This window comes from Hipposideros armiger, unplaced genomic scaffold (genome assembly GCF_001890085.2).
Source record: "Hipposideros armiger isolate ML-2016 unplaced genomic scaffold, ASM189008v1 scaffold_46, whole genome shotgun sequence".
Taxonomy (NCBI): domain Eukaryota; kingdom Metazoa; phylum Chordata; class Mammalia; order Chiroptera; family Hipposideridae; genus Hipposideros; species Hipposideros armiger.
This window is the reverse complement of record NW_017731396.1, coordinates 4,023,250-4,043,414: the sequence shown is the minus strand read 5'-3', so window position 1 is coordinate 4,043,414 and position 20,165 is coordinate 4,023,250. Positions and strand designations below refer to the sequence as shown.

Genomic DNA, 20,165 nt, shown 5'->3' with positions numbered 1-20,165 from the left:
AAAAATCTTTAAAAAAAAAAAAATAAATAAATAAAATAAAAAGCAACTTGGTTTCGAAGCTGGAAGTTAGGACAATTTATTAGTTTCTGAACTTTCGAAGATCTGGGAGAAGGAAATTGAAGAAAAGGATTTTATGTGAATCAAGGAAATTACTCAATGTGGTAGTTTTCCTTTTTCTTTACTAGGGAAAGGGGAACAAAGGGGTAGAATCCGAAAGCTAGCTTTTTCTTAAGCTGTTCTTGGCATAAGTGGTACCACCAGCGAGTAGCTAAAAGACTGAATGAAACATGGCTTCAAAGTTTTATGACAGCAGATTTTTAGATGTTAGAGGTGTGTATTGTAACCATGTTTTTGAGTGTCACATCCTACATCTTGTCATTGTCCTTATTGCTGAGCCACTGAAACCTAGAATCTGGTACACGCAGTATGACCCTAACTTCCGTTTTCTTGGTTGAGTTTGTGTTGTGGTCTTTCAGGTTTTAGGAAGTATAATCCTCAAGTTTCTAGTTTTAAATGGGTAAGGAGAGTTAAACAATGCCCATGGTATAATTTTAGGCGGGTAGTCATATGCGTGTGCATACACATATATATGTATGCATAAGCATTAAAAAATGCCTTACAGTGTTTGCTGTGGCAATAGCTGCATATAGGCAATAAATATTTAAATGACGGGTACCTTGGTTAAAAATGTGGGCTCCAGAGCCAGACTCTCCAAATTCACTTCCTGGGTTGCCATTAGCTAGTTCTGTCCTTGGGTAGGTTATTTAACCTCTGTGATGGTTTATCTATAAAATGTCAATAATAAAACATCTGCCTTATTGAATGGCTGGGGGATTAATCAGGTTAGCACAGTTTGAATTTACAGTTTGAATCAAGCACTCCATGAATGTTGGTTATTATTTCAATCTTATACGCAGTGCCTTTTGGTTAGAAGCATTCTTTGCTTAGGTTACCATCTGTGTGTAGGGAGACTTTCTTTCTAGAACCATGTCTCCTTGTCACATGATTATGTGCTGTGTGAGCCTTATTAATACTCTGTCAGCATTTGAGGTTGGAACATGAATGTGTAGCCATACCCAGCGGAATCCAGCAAGAGAGAGAACTACGCACCATAGCAACTGTTGCTATTTATGCCCTGAGCAGCAGCTGCCCCGGACAGATTTATTTTTTAATCCTGATCTCACTGATACCCTGGGATGTGGCTCTGCCCTAGAGAAGTGGATTGGTTGGGATAGCTGGTCTTTGAGGAGATTTCATGAAACATGTTATAAGGATTCCATTCCATGTGAAATATGAGGAGCCAGAGCTTTGTGTGTATGAGGAAGGGAGAGAGGCTAAGTAAGCCTCAGCATTTGCAGTCAGTCCCTGGAGTGGAGTGTGACTGGATTAATCCCGTGAGAAACCACTTAATACGGGCAGTGAGACTGCATGCTTTTCAGTCACAAAGTAGTTTTGCTGTTTATAACGTTCTACAGGTGATTTAATGGTCTGTGACACACACACACACACACACACACACACACATAATAACTTATAAGTTATCAACTGTGGATTTCTTTCTTTTCAATGAATGCTTCATTACCAGATGCTTTTCCGAAGTAGAAAAGAGCTTTAAAACGTTCGTTTCAAATAGTGGTTAGATTATTTCAATAATTTTCAAACTTTTATTTCTGATGCATTGAAATATTTGAAGCCTTATGAAACACCTTGAAATAGTAACATGGTCCATTTCCAGATTTTGGCTGCTAATTTACCTAGAGTTCAGTCACAAAATATTTAATGAACACCTACTGTGTGCCAGGCTCTGTTCTGAATCCTGGTGACACCTAGTTACTCTTTATAAAGAGCACCTGTTAAAAATGTGATTTTTTTGATTGCCCTATTCAGATTAAGTGGTATGAATTTACTGATTTGGATGTTTTGAATTTACCATGTAACATCATGTTGAACTAAAGAGCATATAATAACTGAGTGACTTATAAAATCAACACATTTTCATCCTCTAGGTATTATTAACCCAAAGAACCCAAAGGAAGCTCCAAAGTCCTTCAGCTTTGACTACTCCTACTGGTCTCACACCTCGGTAAGTGTATTTTTGGTGCAGCACGGGAGAACTATGTGGGTTTGGAACATTTTGAAAGAGCCTGCAGGTCCTATAATACAAGGAAAACAAAGACTACCAACATCTAGGAAGATGGCGAGTAGGTTCCTTCGCAGTATTCTTACTAAGTATAGGATCCCCAGTCTCCTGGCTGCTTGGATCTTTCCTAAACTAGAGTTTGCTTCTGTTACGCATTTTTGTTCTCCCCCCCCCCCCCCCTTGTGTTGTGTTGGAGTAGGAGGTGTTTTAAACTATTGACAACGCCTAATTGGCAAGGGAAGGGCCTGGGCAAAGGGTTGGAAACATTCTTCACTGAAAGCCGTTTACTCAAACAGCCACACTACCTGGAACGAGTTCAAAATATTTTATATGTGGACTTGACCTTTGATCTTTCAGTCCCGTTTTCCAAGAAAATTTTCTTAGAGCTCCCTGTGAATGAAAGAGTGATTGATACTTGTAAGGTTAGGGAAAACAAAATGTAATCATGCTAGATAATTTCATGTAGATATTTTTATGTATAGCTGACCTGGATAAGTCTAATAGTGCCTCTGTGTGTGTGCGTGCAATGAGAAAAACTGTGTAAGGGGAACTTAAAAAAAATATATATATATAGTATATTTTAGGTGACTATTCTGGTTCGAAACACTTATTATAGAAGTAATCAAATAAGCATAGGAAAGAATGTGAGTAAAGTGCCATTTCTTCCTCCTTTTAATCTTTCCAGCCCGAAGATCCCTGTTTTGCATCTCAAAACCGTGTGTACAATGACATTGGAAAAGAAATGCTATTGCATGCCTTTGAGGGCTACAATGTCTGTATTTTTGCCTATGGACAGACTGGTGCTGGGAAATCTTACACAATGATGGGTAAACAGGAAGAAAGCCAAGCTGGCATCATTCCACAGGTAAGAAACCAAAAACAACAAAAAACCTCTGCTCATTATTATTACTCTTAGTCTTCGGTGGCTTTAACAGTTATTTTTATTTAACAAACATTTATTTAGGGAGTAGCATACACAAGGCACAAAGACAAATCACCTCTCCCTTAGTGGAGCTGACAGCCTAGTGGAAGAGGCGGCCATGTACACATGTCTGTCTTCAAAGATGGGAAAGCGGATGTGTTGTAAAGGTTTTGGTGTATATCCAGTGTCATGTTATTTTATCTTTTGAACAGTGTCACCAGCTTCTTTAAAAAGAGATAGTATGTAACAGGCTTTATTCTGAACCCCGGGGTCACGTGAATGGCGTTGGTCTGATTTTTTTCTAAGTTCCTTTATAGAGCACCTGTTAAAGGGATTATTGTTGTTTTTAGATTGCCTTACAGATACTTTCCTTTTATTGTCTTAATACTGTCACTTTAAGTTTAACAGCCTGAGGCTTTTTTAAGAGCAGTTAGTCTTTTGGTCTTGTATTGTTTGGGAGTGGAAAGCAGTTGTGACTTAGGTGTTTAGAAGGAACTTCTTTTAACAGGAATGTGGTCTGCTTTTATTAATGATATTTGGGTTTAATTTAGAAGTTCTTTTACTACAGGCCTAGTGTGACCATCTCTATATTTTGAGAATAAAATACATAAGGGAGCTATAGCTACTTTTTCTAATGGATTATTGGACTGTAAATTTAAATTCAGCTATATAATTGAAATGCTTAATTATTAATAAAGATTAGGAAATTTTCAGAAAAAAATGAACATACTAGCATATACTTTTTTCTGTAAAAAATATATGTCTGTGTTAAGACATATATTTGGGAATTGTCCTTCTGTGTATATAGTAATAGCAATAGTTAAAATATGAATTAGAGAAAACATTTGGTAGCGCTCCCCATGTGCCAAGCACAGGCGTCAGTGCTTTACAAATACCAGCTCCTCTGGTCTTCCTCATATGACCCTAAGAGGTAGGTGCTCTTGTTACCCTCAGTTTACATGAGGAAAGTGAGGCACAGAGAGGTTATGTCACTGGCCCAGGTAAGTGGCAAGGCCAGGATCCAAATGCAGGCAAGGTAGTTCTGGGGTCTCTGCTATTACTACTATGTAATACTTCTTCGGCAATAAAATAATTGTAGATTATAGCAAGTTATACTAAATAGTCACATTTATCCCATCACCACACTTAGTTTCTGTCTCCTTTTCCTTTAGTTTGTTTGTTACTGGAGTTCTTGTACAATTGCATATGTATCTCTTTTCTGGTAAAATTTTGGAATATTTTATTTTAATACAGAAGCATGGATTTTTTTAATAGGTGATTATTCTTTAGAAACTGCCATTTATAATAAATTTGAAACTCTACTTAGACTTCTAAAGAAATCACGAACAGATATTTCATTTTCCAAATGGACATTGTTGCCTTAATACTAAATGTATAGCAAATGAAAATTCAGTAGATTTTTATTAATTCTTATTAAAATATCACATATTTTTAGAAAATTCAAGAAATAGTGAAATTTTATAAATTTTCTGATCTAGAAAAATTAATATTGTCTGTTAGAAATGTCACCGTTGTGGAGTAGCCTGTCATGAAGGGGTTGGAGTCTTAAGACAGAGGGAAAGGGGAAAGTTTTATAGTTAGAGTGATTCTTGAAAATACTTTCGTTTACCCCTTCCAAATAGTATGTATTCTCTTAATATATGTATGTATGTATAAATTTATAATGTATTTAGTAACTGGCAATATATAATAAAATTTATGTCATGATTAATAATATGTGTGCAAAGTGTGGTTCAATGGTAGTTTTACTGCTACAATAATAGCACTGACAGTAGAGTCACAGTCAGTCTAGTATAATGTGAAGAGGTGAATTCACATAAATGTGTCAGTGACATAACACTGTAAGAGACATAATTCCTCCCCTAAATGTCCTTTGCTTTCTAAGCAAACATTATTGAGATGCTGTTATTGAGGGAGAATATAGATAAGAAGAATGTATTTAAAGCTATCCTTTTATTTCATTCAAAGCATTCACCTTTGTTGTTGATGCCATTAATATTTTTGAGGAAAAATAAGGGGGATCTTGCTAATTTGTTTAGCATCCCTGGGTAATTTAGTGCTTCTCTGATTTACCTCTCATTCTGCTTCCTTAGTTATGTGAAGAACTATTTGAGAAAATCAATGACAACTGTAATGAAGAAATGTCTTACTCTGTAGAGGTGAGTACAACTGTGGCTTAAAACCAGAGGCCTCTGTACTCCATTGCCTCAAATGTTACTTTTAAATGGCTCCAAATTATGACTGTGCTATAGTCATTTAACCATTCCCCCAATTTTGTACTTACAGGCTTTTCTGAGTGTTGGTTTTAGTGACTAGTGTTGCAATGAAGTCCTTAGTCATAAGCCTGGCTTTGTTTTCACTTATTTCCTTTGTATGTATATTGATTGTCAAGCAATACATTTGAATTCCCAGATGGTCTTTTAGTAAGAAAGGCAGTGCCAATTTTTAACCCCATCAGGAGGGTATAAGCACCCATTGTGCCTTTGCCAACATTTAGTATTTTTGTTCTTTAATTTTTGCCAATTTGATAAGGGAAAATTTCTCACTCTTACTTAAATTCACATTTCTTTATTATTAGTGTGGTTGAACAATCTTGTAAATGATGCCTGTACCTGTTTACATGTTGTGATTGCAGTGTTTTTCTTACTCATTTGTGTGAGCTCCTCCCTTTAATATTATTAGTGATGATTTTTGACAAGCATAAGTTTTGCAAGCACATATAATCAAATCTCTCTCCCTGCTCCCTCCTCCCCTGCCACCTTTATAATTACCTACAATCCTGGAAAGTTATTCTCCAGCCATTGTATACCCTAGATCTTTCAAGAAGAGGTTTATAGAATTACTTTATAAACATTTCCACTTTTTTGCGTGTGTTTTATGAAGCTATTATTTTATATCTCCCCCCATTTTTGGTATTAATTTCATAGTAATTAATATTATTAAAGTGTTCTGACCCACACATATATGGGCAACTGATTTTCAGTAAAGGAGCCAAAAACATACAATGGAGAAAGGGAAGTCTCTTCAATAAATGGTGTTGGGAAAACTGGAAAGCCACATCCAACAGAATGAAACTAGACCGCTGTCTGAGACCGTGTGTGTGTGTGTGTGTTTGTGTGTGTGTGTGTGTGTGTGTGTGTGTGTGTGTTGTGTATACACTGTTCTGTTAACATGAAGCTGCTGTTCTGAGAAATTAAGCTGCTTTTTAAATGAACTAGTTTTTTGGTACTTCAAAAAAAATGTATATGCTGTGATTATCTATAGGACTTACACAATTCCTCACTGATCCACTTAGATACTTAGGGGTTTTTTCTTTACCTATGAAGTGTTGCATAAATTTACAAATTTTAGAGAATTCTGCTTTGTGGTCATCATACACCAAAAGAGGAATGTGCTGCTCTAAAAATCTTTTTGGTTAAAATGAATTCTCTAAATAGCTTGTCTCATCCTGTCTCTATTGTTTTGAATCATGTGACAGAATGTTTTGAGCTTGTAGGTAATAAGAGACGAAGCCATTTTCTTTCATATTAGTCAGAGTTCCCAGGCTTATTTGGAGTGCAGTGTAGATCTGATACTGTGGTTCCCTAAATTTATGCAACCTCTACCTCCTTTCTTGCTTCTCTCCCTTACTTAACCCTGCTCCAGCACACTGGCTTTTTTTGATGTTTCTGAAACACACCAAGGAATGTTCCTACTTTGGGGACTTTACATTTTATTTTTCCTTCTGCCTGAAATTTCTTCCCCTGGATATCTTTTTGACTAACTTTTTCACCTTCCAGTCTCTTGTTGACATCTTACCCTCTCAAAGAGGCTTACCTTGACCATTGTGTAACGCTGCAACTTGACCTTCACCCCTACATTCCTGCTCTCCCTTGCCCTGTTCTTTGGTTTTTTTCCTCACAGGACTTCCCACATTCTAACCTGTTTCATAATTTTGCTTATTTCTTATGTTTGTTGTTTATTTTCAGTCTCCCTTGCTAGAAGCATAAGCTCACTAGGGCAGAGACCTTTGCTTTATTTACTGATGTATGGCAAGTGCCTACAAAGTGCCTGAAAATGCCTGCTGCTTAATGAATTGAATTTGCCAAATGGGGTCTGTCATGGTTGGTTCAGAAGTAAAAGCAGTAGTGATGGCTTTAGATAGATTTGCACTTGAGAGACATTGACCTTGACCAGGTTATTTTCGATCCTCTTAGTCTCATACCTGTATGAAAAGGGACAAGTTTTCCAAGAAGATAAAATATCTTCCTGGGATTCAGGAATGTATGTACAAGTTTAAGTACATGAGAATGATTAAAGTGCCACCTCACTTTTTAGGATGACCTGCTTTTATTTTTTATTTTTTTATTTTTTTTAAAGATTTTTATTGGGGAATTGAGGGATGGGAACAGAGCTGGGGAATTGGGGGAATGGGAACAGACAAGTTGCTGTCCTTTTGTTCTTCAGTCTAGTTGTGGAGGACGTTGCTTCACTGGCCCAAGTTGGCACCATCATTGCGGTCTTCCCAGGTGAGGCAGATCAGTTGCCGGACTCTGGACGGCCACTCACGGCGGCTGTTGGACGCTCACGTTGGCTGCTGGCTACACATGGTAGCCCATGGCAACCCACTGCAGCAGGGGCTGCAGCCTACGCCGTTGCCGGTGACTCACGGCAACCCAGCTCCAGGTTGAGCTGTTGTTCAGCATCTTAGCTGTAGAGGGCAGTGTCACTGGCCCTCATATGTGGGATCCAAACCGGGGCCCTCTGGCGTCCCAAGCCAGTTCTTAACCAACACGCCACTCGGCCGGCCCAATGACCTACTTTTAGAAAGATTATTTGTCGTCCTGTTGTTTTACTCTCATAATAGATCAATTACTTTATCTTTCAGCATTCTCAATTATTTAAAAATTGATTTTGAAGTACAATATAAAAATAGATCTTAAACTGAGTAAAATAAAAAGGCAATAGAAATGGAGATAAAGTTCCATTTGAGATACCCTGAAAATATGTCTATAGAAATTTAAAGTTGAAAAATGCAGAAGTTCTAGCATATGTTTGAGTCTTCAGTGATAGTGAAGTGCCTGATTCCCAAGGAAGTGTCATAGTTAGCCTTGCTGTTACCCCTGAACTTATTACCCCAGTTCCGAGCCTTGCTTGCTTAGAAATCTGATCTTATAGATAAATTAGGAAAAGAACCATCATCTTTCAAAGTCAGACTCGTGAGTGAAGCTCATTTGATTGATGTTACGAAACCAGCATGTTGGTTGGTTACTTTGCCATGAGGAATAGCTGTTACCCAGACCAGACACTCAGTTAACAAGACTGGTGTTATCTTCCTATGGGCGGACCTGTTAGAATGCTGTTGGTTTTTGGGTGAGCATAGAATTAGAGGGAGAGGAGTTGATGAGACACGTGTTTAATTGCCTCAGGTGACGAAGTGATAGCCTAACACATTCATCTCCATGGTAGGACTGGTCCTGCTGATGGGACAAGAATTCCTGAGGCCTATTGTCTGAGGTTTCCTCTTCCCCGCTGAGACCTGGATAGGTCCTGCCACACAGTCGAGTTCTGTACTGGCCAACCCTTACCCCTTCTGCTAGAGACAATTTTTTATCCATGATCAATCACATTGTGGTCAGTCTTAAAGTATTAAGAGTCTCTGGTCTCTTTTGTCTTTCCTGCTCTGGAATATTGATATTGTTCCTTGGTTTTAACATCAATGGAAATCTTGTTTCCAGTCCCAATTACTAATGATAGCATACGTTTAAAAAATATTGATAGCTGATAAGCTGCTACTTTTAAAAATGATATTTTTTCTGCGTAAGACAAGTAGTAGCCACTACATGCCGAGATGGCCTGTTTATCTCCTTCTTCCTGTGGAAGTTAGATGCTTGGTTCTCACCTACTCAGTGATACCTGTACACGCTTTTAATAGAGTAAAAGGGACTAGAGCTATGACATTTCACTTAGTAGAGCCTGCTGACCTCTAATTGGAGAGCTTTTGATAAAAGTTTAAAAAAAAACCTTTTTAATGTATAGGATTTCTTTTTCTAAGTCTTAATTCACTAATCATTTGTTTCTAGGTGAGCTACATGGAAATTTACTGTGAAAGAGTACGAGATTTGCTGAATCCAAAAAACAAGGGTAATTTGCGTGTGCGTGAACACCCGCTTCTTGGCCCTTATGTGGAGGATCTGTCAAAGTTGGCAGTCACTTCCTACACAGACATTGCTGACCTCATGGATGCCGGGAACAAAGCCAGGTATGGGGGAAACAGACGAATGCCTGAGGTCTCTGGCACACTCTGAGGCCCTTTGTTCCCGTGAAGGGGCTGAGACCACAGTTAGAGCTATGACAGGTGTTATCATTGTGGAGTCCTCTGAGCCTTTCCTTGGCTGTGCTGGAGAAATGAGGGCTTCAGCAAATTTGGTATCTTTCTTCTCATCAAAACAACGCACTGCTGAGACGTTAGAACTTTTGTTATGTTTTACCATTAGGTTTTGGTCAAGTCATGGTAAAATAGTCTTATCTCGTGCCTATAGTAGTAATTGATTCTGGAATAAATGAGCACCTAATGGAAGGTAGAAATTAAATGTGTCGGTGGCTTCTAAAGGGACAGCTGAAATGTGAACAATGATTCTTATGTGGTGCCCTTGAAGTTGGAGGGTAACTTGATAGACTCGCAAATAAGGTATATTGAGAGCAATTTGTGTGACAGTCTTACAATCTGTAAATTGAAGCCGTTACTTGTGATTGTTATGCCTATAATGTGGAGCTCTCTGTCCCTTTTAACTTCTAAGAATTCCATTGTCACGTGGTCACCCTTATGTTTATTTAGGACAGTGGCAGCTACCAACATGAATGAGACAAGTAGCCGTTCCCATGCTGTGTTTACAATTGTTTTCACCCAGAAGAAACATGACGCTGAGACAAACCTTTCCACTGAGAAGGTAAGAGACCTTCAGCCTCTGGGCTCAAGTTGTGGAGAGCGGGCTTTTCAGAACTTCCCTCTTGCTACCCTCCTCATTTTGTGGAAGGGAGGCGAGTTGCCCTTTTACTTAATGAGGGTATTTTATACCTTCTGCTTATCATTTTTATTCCACCCTAAACCAGTTTTGAGCATGGGTTCTTAAGTGAAATTGCAAGTTAGAAAATAGGGCTAAGGAAAAACAACCCAGGGCCGGCCGAGTGGCTCAGTTGGTTAAGAGCTCGCTCAAGAGTACGAGCTCTGAGCAACAGCAGTTTGAATCCTGGTCCGAGCTGAGCTGCTATCAGGTGGCAGGATGGCTCAGCTAAAAAAAAACAAAACAAAAAAACAAAACAAAACAAAATAACAACCCAAGACTTTGTGTCTCGAAAGCTTCTCTATGCAAGAGAGTTAAGCAGTTTTTGTGGGGAGAAAATCCTTCCTTTTCTTCTTGACCAGAACCTCTTAATTACCTCACTAGCTTCTTTGCTATGTGCTTTTTTTTTTTTTTTAAGATTTTATTGGGGAATTGGGGGAGGGGAACGGTGTTGGGGAATTGGGGGAGGGGAACAGCCAGGCAGTTGTTGTCCTTCAATCTTAGTTGTGGAGGGCGCATCTAGCTCAGCTCAACTCTGAAGCCCAGTTGCCATCCGGCCGCCCATCGGCAGCTCACGGCTGCTCACCTCAAGGTGCTGTGTTCAATCTTAGTTGCTGGTGGGCATAGCCCACCATCCCATGCGGGAGTCGAACCAGAAACCTTGTTAGGAGCACAAGCTCTCACCAGCTGAGCCATCCTGCCACCTGTTGGCAGCTCAGCTCGGGCGCAGCTCACTGGCCCATGTGGGAATTGAACCGGTGGCCCTGTTGCTCAGAGCTCGCGCTCTTACCGAACTTGGCCGGCCTGCTATGTGCTTTTTATTTTTTTGAGCTCTGATAATGTTACTGTGGGATTAAATGTTTAAGCAAACGATGAGGCAGACAAGATGTGTTTTATTCCTGGAAAATAAATAACTGCACAGTAGTTCTGATGTTCTTCATATACCTTTGCTTATTAATTTCTCATTTTCCATAGTGGTTAAATGTAGTAGAATTTGAGGTAAACGGCTCGCTTTAGATCCTGGCTCTGTCACTTTAAGCAGTGTTACCTTGGGCAAGTTGCTTAACCTCTTTGTGCCTCAGTTTCACCAACCTCATAGGATTAAGTATTAATATAGGTAAAGTGCATGTAATAGTGCTTGGCACAGAGTAACCACTTAATAAATGTTAATTTTATTGTTGTTATTGTTAATAAATTTATGTTGAATTCTACTCTGCCTACATTCCTAAGTAGTGTACAGCTGTATTTTAATTTTTTATTATTTTTTAACATTAATGCATATTTTTATTCAAGAGATAATATTGAAAAGAGTTGAATTCTAACAAAGGAAAATTTTACCAGTTATCAACCCTACAATAAAAAGTGGAACTGGGGACCATTTGTAACAATAAACAAACTCTATACATTTCTGAATAAAGCTGTTTTCGCTTCTTTGAGAGAACCATGTCTTAACTGTTGCTGATAAGGCTTTGTGAATTGTGTTCAGAAACTTTGAAAACACACATGTACAGACCCCCCACACTACCCCCTTCAAATAAAGTCAAGTACCTAAATATTTATACTCCAGGCTGAGTTTTTGCAAGTACCTAGGACCCTATAACTTAGGACTGTGTATTTCTCCTTGAATTTAATTTAAATTGCCTTCACTATAATGTTTATCGCTCATAATTAAAGAAAATAATTAGATCAGTGTTTATTATAACTTTAATAGCCCCTCAAATTATACTTTAATATTTGACGTGGTAGTTTCAAAAAATAAATATTCAAGGCCACAGTTTTAAATTCTTTTTCAGTGTAATGCTCAAAGTTGATAACAAATATTAATAGCACTACCCTAAACTAAAATAAATGTAGCTTTCTTCTAAAAATCACTTGTTATACTACAGATCACATACTATTCCATAATTCTGGTAAAGATTTTTGTTTTTGTTTTTTGTACTAAAACGAGCAGGATGATTCTGTCCTTGGAAAATCATGACAGTCACTTAATGAAGAAGTCAGTCATTCCTGGAGTCACAAATACTCCCAAGTCGCTGTTAGCATTGACCAAGTTCTTCTTTGTTTTGGTGGTTATTGCTTTAGTTGCAATATCTGAATTTAAGACAGAGAATATCTCCCACGAGGCCTTATTTTAAATAGTACAAAATGGATGCAGAAGATAGACTCCTAGAGGCTATAATGCTGATGTCTTAACTCATCACAAAATGGTGCAGGTTTTTTAGAGGATATCCAAAGACTTTGTTTGCTCTAAAAATAAATGGCCCTACTTTTCAACGTGTTCCCATTCTTCAGTGGGGGACTTGAGCAGCTTAACATTTTTGCTGTAAAAACAAACCACTCTTGTTAACAAAACATAAACATCAAAGGAAACCGATAAAAAACATAGTTTTCACAGTTAAGCATAAATACAAGTGCAGTAAGTGTTCACGTAGGGCGTGTAGTTGAAAAACCATATGCGAGCATTTGGCATAGGTCATCTTTTCAAGGCCCTCCCAGGGTCCCTGCCATCATTTACTGTGCTCATGACTTTGATTATTAGCTGTTCCTGTAGCTGTGGGTTTATAAGCCCCGGCCATTGCTTCTACCAGTGTAAGAAAATAGGCCTCCCCTTGATTCTGGGCCACTTTGAACCCCGTTTCCCACTGGTCCAAATGTGCCTGTACCCATATTACTATTCACGGAATTATTCTTCTGTTCACTGTGTGCCTCTTTGTTTTGTTGTCCTCGATAATCTGGATTGTATTCCCTGAAATTTGGACCATACAAAATTCCCCAATTTTTTGAAGTTCTCTACCCCTTTCTTGGATGCATACCCCTGGTCAACCAGTAATATCCCCTGGCTGTGTAAGACCTCCAATTTCATCCCACACGGAAATCATGGTGCTGCTGTTTTATCTGCTACTCTGTATGATCTCACTTCATGCTTGTCTTTGGTTTGGGGCACGCGTCATACGGGCACACACCCAATCTCTCCTGGGCTCCGGGAAGGGACGAGCTGTCACAGCAACCAGGGAGCAGAGACTGAGCAACCGAGCACCAAGCGTCCCAAGCAGCGATTCGCATACAGCTGGATTTGAAATCTGAAGTTAGATTTATTGTACAGACAGTTATAAAAGATCCTTTGCTTTGTAAACTGAGTACTTTATGATACCAGTATCACTAAAAGCTAGAGTTAGCCTTTTACTTGGTGACTTGTTTGTTTTTAGCTGAAAATTATTTTTAAAAATATACTCTTCATATAAGTGATCAAATCACTTGACCGCTTAGCCAGAGGTTACAGTATTAATGCTATTTAGTAACCAGTATTCATGTGAATGGCTCCAAGGAACATCCTGTGTGAAAGCATTTTTTTCCTTTTTCCATGATGTCAAATCTACAAACATAGTAATGTTAATCCCATAACCATGGTTTCTTTGATAATCCATTTTGGATACTTTAGTCTAAACTTCCTTAAAGCTTTATTTTTTTATCTGCTTTATTGAGGTATTAAAGTACAATAAATCACACATATTTAAAGTGTAAAACTGGATCTCACGTGTATACACCTGTGAAACCAATGCCACAATCCAGATAAGGAGCATTTCCAGTACCCCACAAAGTTGCCTCATGCCCCTTTAGTAATCTAATCTTCCACCCCCTGTCCTCAGGTAACCCCTGATCTGCTTTCTGTCACTATGGTTTAGTTTACATTTTCCAGAATCCTATATAAATCAATCATATGGTATACTAGTTTTTGCCTGGCTTCTTTCACTTAGCATAATGATTTTGAAATTCATTGTGTGTATTAATGGTTAATTCATTTTCATTGCTGGTTAGTATTCCATTGTATAGATGCATCACAGTTTGTCCATTGATTCATTTGTTGATGGGTATTTAAATTGTGTCTTTTTTATCATTACAAATGAAGATGCTGTGAACATTTGTAGACAAGTTTTTGTGTGGACATTTGGTTTTGTTTCTCTTGGTTAATACCTCGGAGTAGGGTGGTTGAATCTGATGGTAGGTATATGTTGAGCTTCTTAACTGTTTTCCGAAGTGAATCATCATGTCATTTTTACATTCCCACCATCAGTGTTTGAGAGTTCCAGTTCTAGGAAGCTTCATTTTTAATATGCAGTTTAATATGTTGAGTTTTACATATATATTGTTTTTTTCAATTTTATTGAGGTATAATTGACATACATTATATTAGTTTCAGGATATAACATAATGAATCTATATTTGTATAGTGAAATATATTGTGAAGCCTATATAAAGTGTTGCAGAATTTTTTTTATAATTGGAAGTTGATACCTTTTGACTTCCTTCACCTGTTTCACCTACCGCCCCACCCCACCAAAACAAAAATGCCTTGACTCTGGCAGTCACTGATCTGAGATCATGTAGTATTTGTCTTTCTCTGTCTGGATTATTTAATTTAGCACAATGCCCTGAGGGTCTTTCCATGTTATTGTACATGGCAAGATTTCATTTCTTGTCTTATGGCTTGATAATTCCATTGTACATATGCACATTTTCTTTATCTGTTCATCAATCAGTGTACACTTAGGTTGTTTCCATATCTTGACTATTGTAAATAATGCTGCAGTGAACATTGGGTACATATATCTTGTTGAGCTAATGTTTTCATTTTATTTGGATAAATATCCAGAACTGAAATTGCTGGATCATGGTAGTTCTGTTTTTAATTTTCTGAGAAACCTCCATACTGTTTTCCATAGTGACTACAGAGTTTTATATATTTTTATGACTTACCATTATAAAATATGTCTATCCTAAAATAATTTCTTTTGAGCCAACATAATTGCTGTGAACTTTTGTGTGTGCTGTTTAAATTGACAAAAAGTATATGTTGTCATGTATAAGAGCCCTAATCAATATTTTTAGTTTCCTACATGTCTTAATCTTTTAATTTCCTGCCTTTAAATGTTTTCTGCTTCTACGTTGCTTATTTTTAAATTATCCCAATGTTATTGTTCTTCACCAGGTCAGTAAAATCAGTTTGGTGGATCTAGCGGGAAGTGAACGAGCTGATTCAACTGGTGCCAAAGGGACACGATTAAAGGTATTTATTTTACCAAATAAATGGCCTAGTCAGTAATTGTTCTGTAATACTGATCAGCCAATTATGGCCAGTAGGCCAAATTTGGCCCACTGCCCGTTTTTGTTAATAAAATTTTATTGGGATATAGCCACATCTACTTGTTTATTATTGGTAGAGTTGAGAGTTGCGACAGAGGCCGTATGGCCCACAAAACCTTTACTGAAAAATTTTGCCAACTTCTGATCTATAACTTCAATGGAAGGATAAGTTATAACATAATAATTAAGGAGGACTTTATGGTCCAGGTGACAGTTGAATTGTGGTTGGAGGAACAGGCAGAATTTGGCTTGGTGAAAGTAAGGGACAGTAATGGGAGGAGGACACATGAGCTTCAGACGTGCGAACAAGCATGCGCTGCCCTAGAGAGATGCTTGACAAGAGCAGAAATTTCATGTTGGTGACTGGTGGGAAGAGCGCTGCATCTGTGAGTTTCTGGAGCACAAGCATCGCAAAGATACTGTAGGACTGTGCGTGAGGCATGGGGGAGGGGGGAAGATTGAGGATTAACGGAGGTTTTTAAAATTTGTGGTCATAAATAAACAAATAATGCTAGCATAGGTCTAATTGTATTTTATCTATTACATATGATTTATATATGATGTGGCAATAGAAATTCTTCATCATAATTCTTTCATGTTTGGAATTGATTTCAGGAAGGAGCAAATATTAATAAGTCTCTTACAACTCTGGGCAAAGTCATTTCAGCCTTGGCAGAGGTGGTAAGTGGTGTATATACTTCATTGTAGGGGAATATGAGTCTGTTCAGCAAATGTACTTGATTATATTTTATGATTATTTTTTTTTATTGCAAAGCATGGACTTTATTTGGATCTTGATTTTTTTTTCCTTATTTTAATTTACATATATTTTTTGTTTTATGATTTTTGATGAAGGCTGTCCTTTTGGGCCGTTTTATGTAACCTTGCCTTTCTTGTTTTAGAACTTTTTAGTCTAGTACTAGGTATAACACACTTTGTACTAAAAGTAAAAGAGATTAAGGAGAATGAAAGTAAACTGAATTGTAAAAGCTGGAGTAAAAACTATGTCTTTACAAAGACCTCAGGTTGGACTATTTTTCTGAGCCTTGTTTCATATCTCTCATAAAAACCATGAGTATTTATTATATATTCTTCTCCTATACAGTTTTTTCTGAGTAGGATGCAATACTTTTTGGAGTATTTTGTGCAGTTTGCCCTGGTAAATGCTGTTGATTTGGGGACCAATAATATATTTTTTAAAGTAGTCTTATACTTTTCTACTCCTTAACAGTGGAACGCTGAAGCTGAAACAATATTTATATAAGGGGTTTCATTATTTATGTTAGAAGCTAAGGGAGTGTTTGTCATGTGTGCTCTAATTTAGTTTAGTACCTCAACTGAATGCTTAAAAAGAATTAAATGCTTTCTTGCTTGTCTCTGAGAAGTCATATTCAATTTATGACTTCAAATTTAAACAACATATTTTCTGTTTGGAAGCTTATGCCGTGTTCTCATTCTCTTTTAAATGCTTTCATCTGTAGGATAACTGCACCAGCAAGGTACGGTGGGGTTTGGTGAAAATGAACTAGCTTTAGAATCAATTGTGATGGCTTTTGATTCTCAGCAGAATCTATGGAGGCATAAGGAGGAATGGAACCTCCAAAAAAGTTTTTGTTATACGTTCTCTGGCTCTGGAATTTTGAATTGCTGCTTAGGGTGACCATGAATTATGTGGCTTCACAGCACAATCAACTTAGGGAACATGATGGAGTGCTTTGGAGAAGGAACTTGGAATAAAGGCGAAAGAAAAATTTGAGGCAGTGTCACTGTTTCCTTAGGATGTTCCGCCTAGTGCTATGTAGGACTATCTCTTGAAAGAGTTGCCTATAAACCTCTCAAAAGGGCAATAAAAAATTCCTTCAGGGTACCTCCAAAACATGGCTGGCTTCTTGAAATTATTAGTATATTTTTCTTAAACCTCTTTGTATTATCCTTACTTATTGCCTACCGTGAAAAGTCATGGATTATTTAAATTTTGATTAAAATTTTTTTTCTTCTCTTTAGTTCTACATAAAGTGAAGGCTGCAGAATCACGTTAAACTTCTAACTGCATCTAGAAAACATTATTTGCATTCTTTTAACCCAAATACAGTAGATTTTTCTCTTCCTTATATATCTATACATTGTAAAATTTATTAGTATGATTTTGCATAAATAATAGTGCACCTAGCAGTGTTTTGAATCACACAAGTAACATTGGGGATGGAGGCAGTATCTGCATTGAAATATTTTATATTCATATATATATATATTTTTTAAGATTTTTATTGGGGAATTGGGGGATGGGAACAGCGCTGGGGAATTGGGGGAAGGGGAACAGACAAGTTGCTGTCCTTTTGTTCTTCAGTCTAGTTGTGGAGGACCTTGCTTCACTGGCCCAAGTTGGCACCATCATTACGCTCTTCCTGGGCGAAGCAGATCAGTTGCCCACTTCTGGACGGCCGCTCACGGCAGCTACTGACCGCTCACGCTGGCTGCTGGCTGCGGGCTACACACGGTAGCCCATGGCAACCCACTGCAGCAGGGGCTGCAGCCAACAACTCATGGCAGCCCAGCTCCAGGTTGAGCTGTTGTTCAGCATCTTAGCTGTAGAGGGCAGTGTCACTGGCTCTTATATGTGGGATCTGAACCGGGGCCCTCTGGCATCCCAAGCCAGCTCTTAACCAATGCGCCACTCGGCCGGCCCTATACTCATATTTTTAAATACATAGATTTGTTTATTCTCTATTTCTACAAAAATAACAATATAAAGTAACGCCCCCTTTCTGTTTTTTTCTGCTTATTTGAAAAAGCTGCCTTACATTAAAAAATCTTGCCTGCTTTTTGATATTATGCATTTGTGAATATTCTTCAAATATGTAATCTGGGTCCCAGAACCATGAAGACTATTAAAACTTAGTGATCATTCTAGCCTGTTCTGTCCGTTGGCTCATCAATTAACATCCATATGAACCCAAACTACAGTTCACAGGGTATTTGTCTGTACATTGCCCACATTATAGTGTGCTGCAGTGACTCGCGAATGACTTTATAATCAGTTTTGTAAAACCCAGTTTAGTACTTTGCATCTATGTCATAACTGTAACAGATTAGACATAAATTTTAGTTTTTATGTAACAAACATAATTTTTGGTGAATTAAGATGTTATTTCCATTGGGGAGAGAAACAAGATTATTATCATTCACACTTAATAGTATTTCTTTTTAGAAAGGTTACTGATCTACGTAAAACTTTTTATGTAACTAACTACCAAAACATTTTTTAAAATTACAGATGTGAGGCAGATGAGATTAATTGATATAAGAGAGCAAATAGAAAAGAAATGGCTAAAATTCTGGGGTGTTTTCAAATGGAAAAGGTTGAAGTTCTATTTATGCATATTCATTTAGCTACTTATTTAGTCTGATGAACAGAAACAAAAATAGAACATTTTTGGCAAACTGACACTGCCTGTTTTTACAGTATTGTTTGCAGTCATTGTAACTGGCATGCTTTAAATCTTGTAGCATTTTCAGTACTAACAAATGGCAAAGTGGAGTGCAGTGGGTAACTAGAAACAGGAAAACTGAGGTCTCAGGCCTCAAGAGTTTTGTAGTGGAGTGAAGGTCCCACTAGGCTGCTCAGTCTCCCTTGAGGTCTGTGTAATTTAGAAACAGAACCTGCTATTGGAAATGACTTTCTGATTGTTGGAGTTTATGTCGCTGGGTGGAGTGGGATGGGATATTTTTGATAAGAGGTGGAATGAAAGTGCTGCTTGCCTACTTCCTTTCCTCCTCACCAAACCAGAGGCCAGCTACTTAGGACTTCTTTTCTGAATACCTGTGCTTTCACAAGTAGGTCATCCTTATTTTAATTGCACCTCATGTTATACCAATGATGGGTTATAGAACTGCCGATTGCTGGGGAGATGTGTATTCGTGAGCCCTGGCTTTTCCCTTAGTGGCTTCTTAACCTATCACAATACAGTAGTCAGCTAGCAGATACTGATGTAACTATTATCTGCAAAGCGTCTGCATTAAATTTAACTTTCAAGGGATTTAACTTCCTCCATTTCAGCACTGGCTTTGCACTGGTGCTTTTTGCTTTATTCTGTGATAATGAGAAGGGTCACAGAGGGAGCAGTATAAGTAAATTCTTGAGATAGATATATTGCATTTTGCAGTCTTTTCAGATCTCCAGATTAGCAAATTACATCGTTTTCTTAGACCTTTCACCCTAACTCTAATGGTTGGATTTATTTTGGGCATAATTTCCATTCAAAGAAACCAATTGTGTATTGCTTTATGACAGTTACTAGCTATGTAACAACCCACTTGATGATTTGGTGGTTGGCCAAGTAAATTCGTTAACTAAATGACTTGTTCCTATACACCCAGCCTGGAATGTACAGGATTCTTATTTGCTTCTCTGCAAAAGTAAAAAGGATTGTTTGAGGATTGGGGATTAGATGATATTAAGGAATTATTGTTAATTTTGTTAAATGTGATAATGGTCATGCAGTTATTTATTTATTTTTTTTTTAAAGTCCTTCTCTATTAGAGCTACGTACCTGAACTATTTACACATGAAATGTTGGATTTGCTTTAAAACACTACCAGCTATAAAAGACATGATATGGACAGGATATTAGTGGTAGTGGGTTGATGTTAAATTTCCTGAATTTGGTCTTTGAACTGCGACTATAAGAGAATGTCCTTATCTGCTGAAATGCTTAAGTATTAAAAGGGCATGGCGTCTGCAATTTACTCCAAAATGGTTCAAGAATAAAAAGCATAGAAAAGGGGCCGGCCAAGTGGCACGTTGGTTAAGAGCTGGCTTGGGACGCCAGAGGGCCCCAGTTCGGATCCCACATATGAAGGCCAGTGACACTGCCCTCTACAGCTAAGATGCTGAACA

At 37.8% G+C, this 20,165-nt stretch overlaps 1 protein-coding gene and 1 pseudogene across 14 annotated transcripts in view; one reads left to right on the top strand and one right to left on the bottom strand.

Moving 5' to 3' along the window:
* KIF1B (kinesin family member 1B) overlaps positions 1 to 20,165 on the top strand; it is a 135,574-nt gene that overhangs the window by 31,809 nt on the left and 83,600 nt on the right. For 10 of the 14 annotated variants that reach the window (XM_019639739.1, XM_019639736.1, XM_019639735.1 and 7 more), the window contains exons 3-10: positions 2,007 to 2,083; positions 2,826 to 3,005; positions 5,177 to 5,242; positions 9,146 to 9,324; positions 9,901 to 10,012; positions 15,114 to 15,191; positions 15,884 to 15,949; positions 16,750 to 16,767. In XM_019639739.1, the coding sequence (XP_019495284.1) occupies positions 2,007 to 2,083; positions 2,826 to 3,005; positions 5,177 to 5,242; positions 9,146 to 9,324; positions 9,901 to 10,012; positions 15,114 to 15,191; positions 15,884 to 15,949; positions 16,750 to 16,767 (776 nt within the window). The remainder of the gene's footprint in view (positions 1 to 2,006; positions 2,084 to 2,825; positions 3,006 to 5,176; positions 5,243 to 9,145; positions 9,325 to 9,900; positions 10,013 to 15,113; positions 15,192 to 15,883; positions 15,950 to 16,749; positions 16,768 to 20,165) is intronic. The other 4 variants (XM_019639733.1, XM_019639744.1, XM_019639742.1 and 1 more) reach the window with 1 other exon arrangement.
* On the bottom strand, positions 12,600 to 13,073 carry LOC109381226 (SOSS complex subunit B2 pseudogene; annotated as a pseudogene).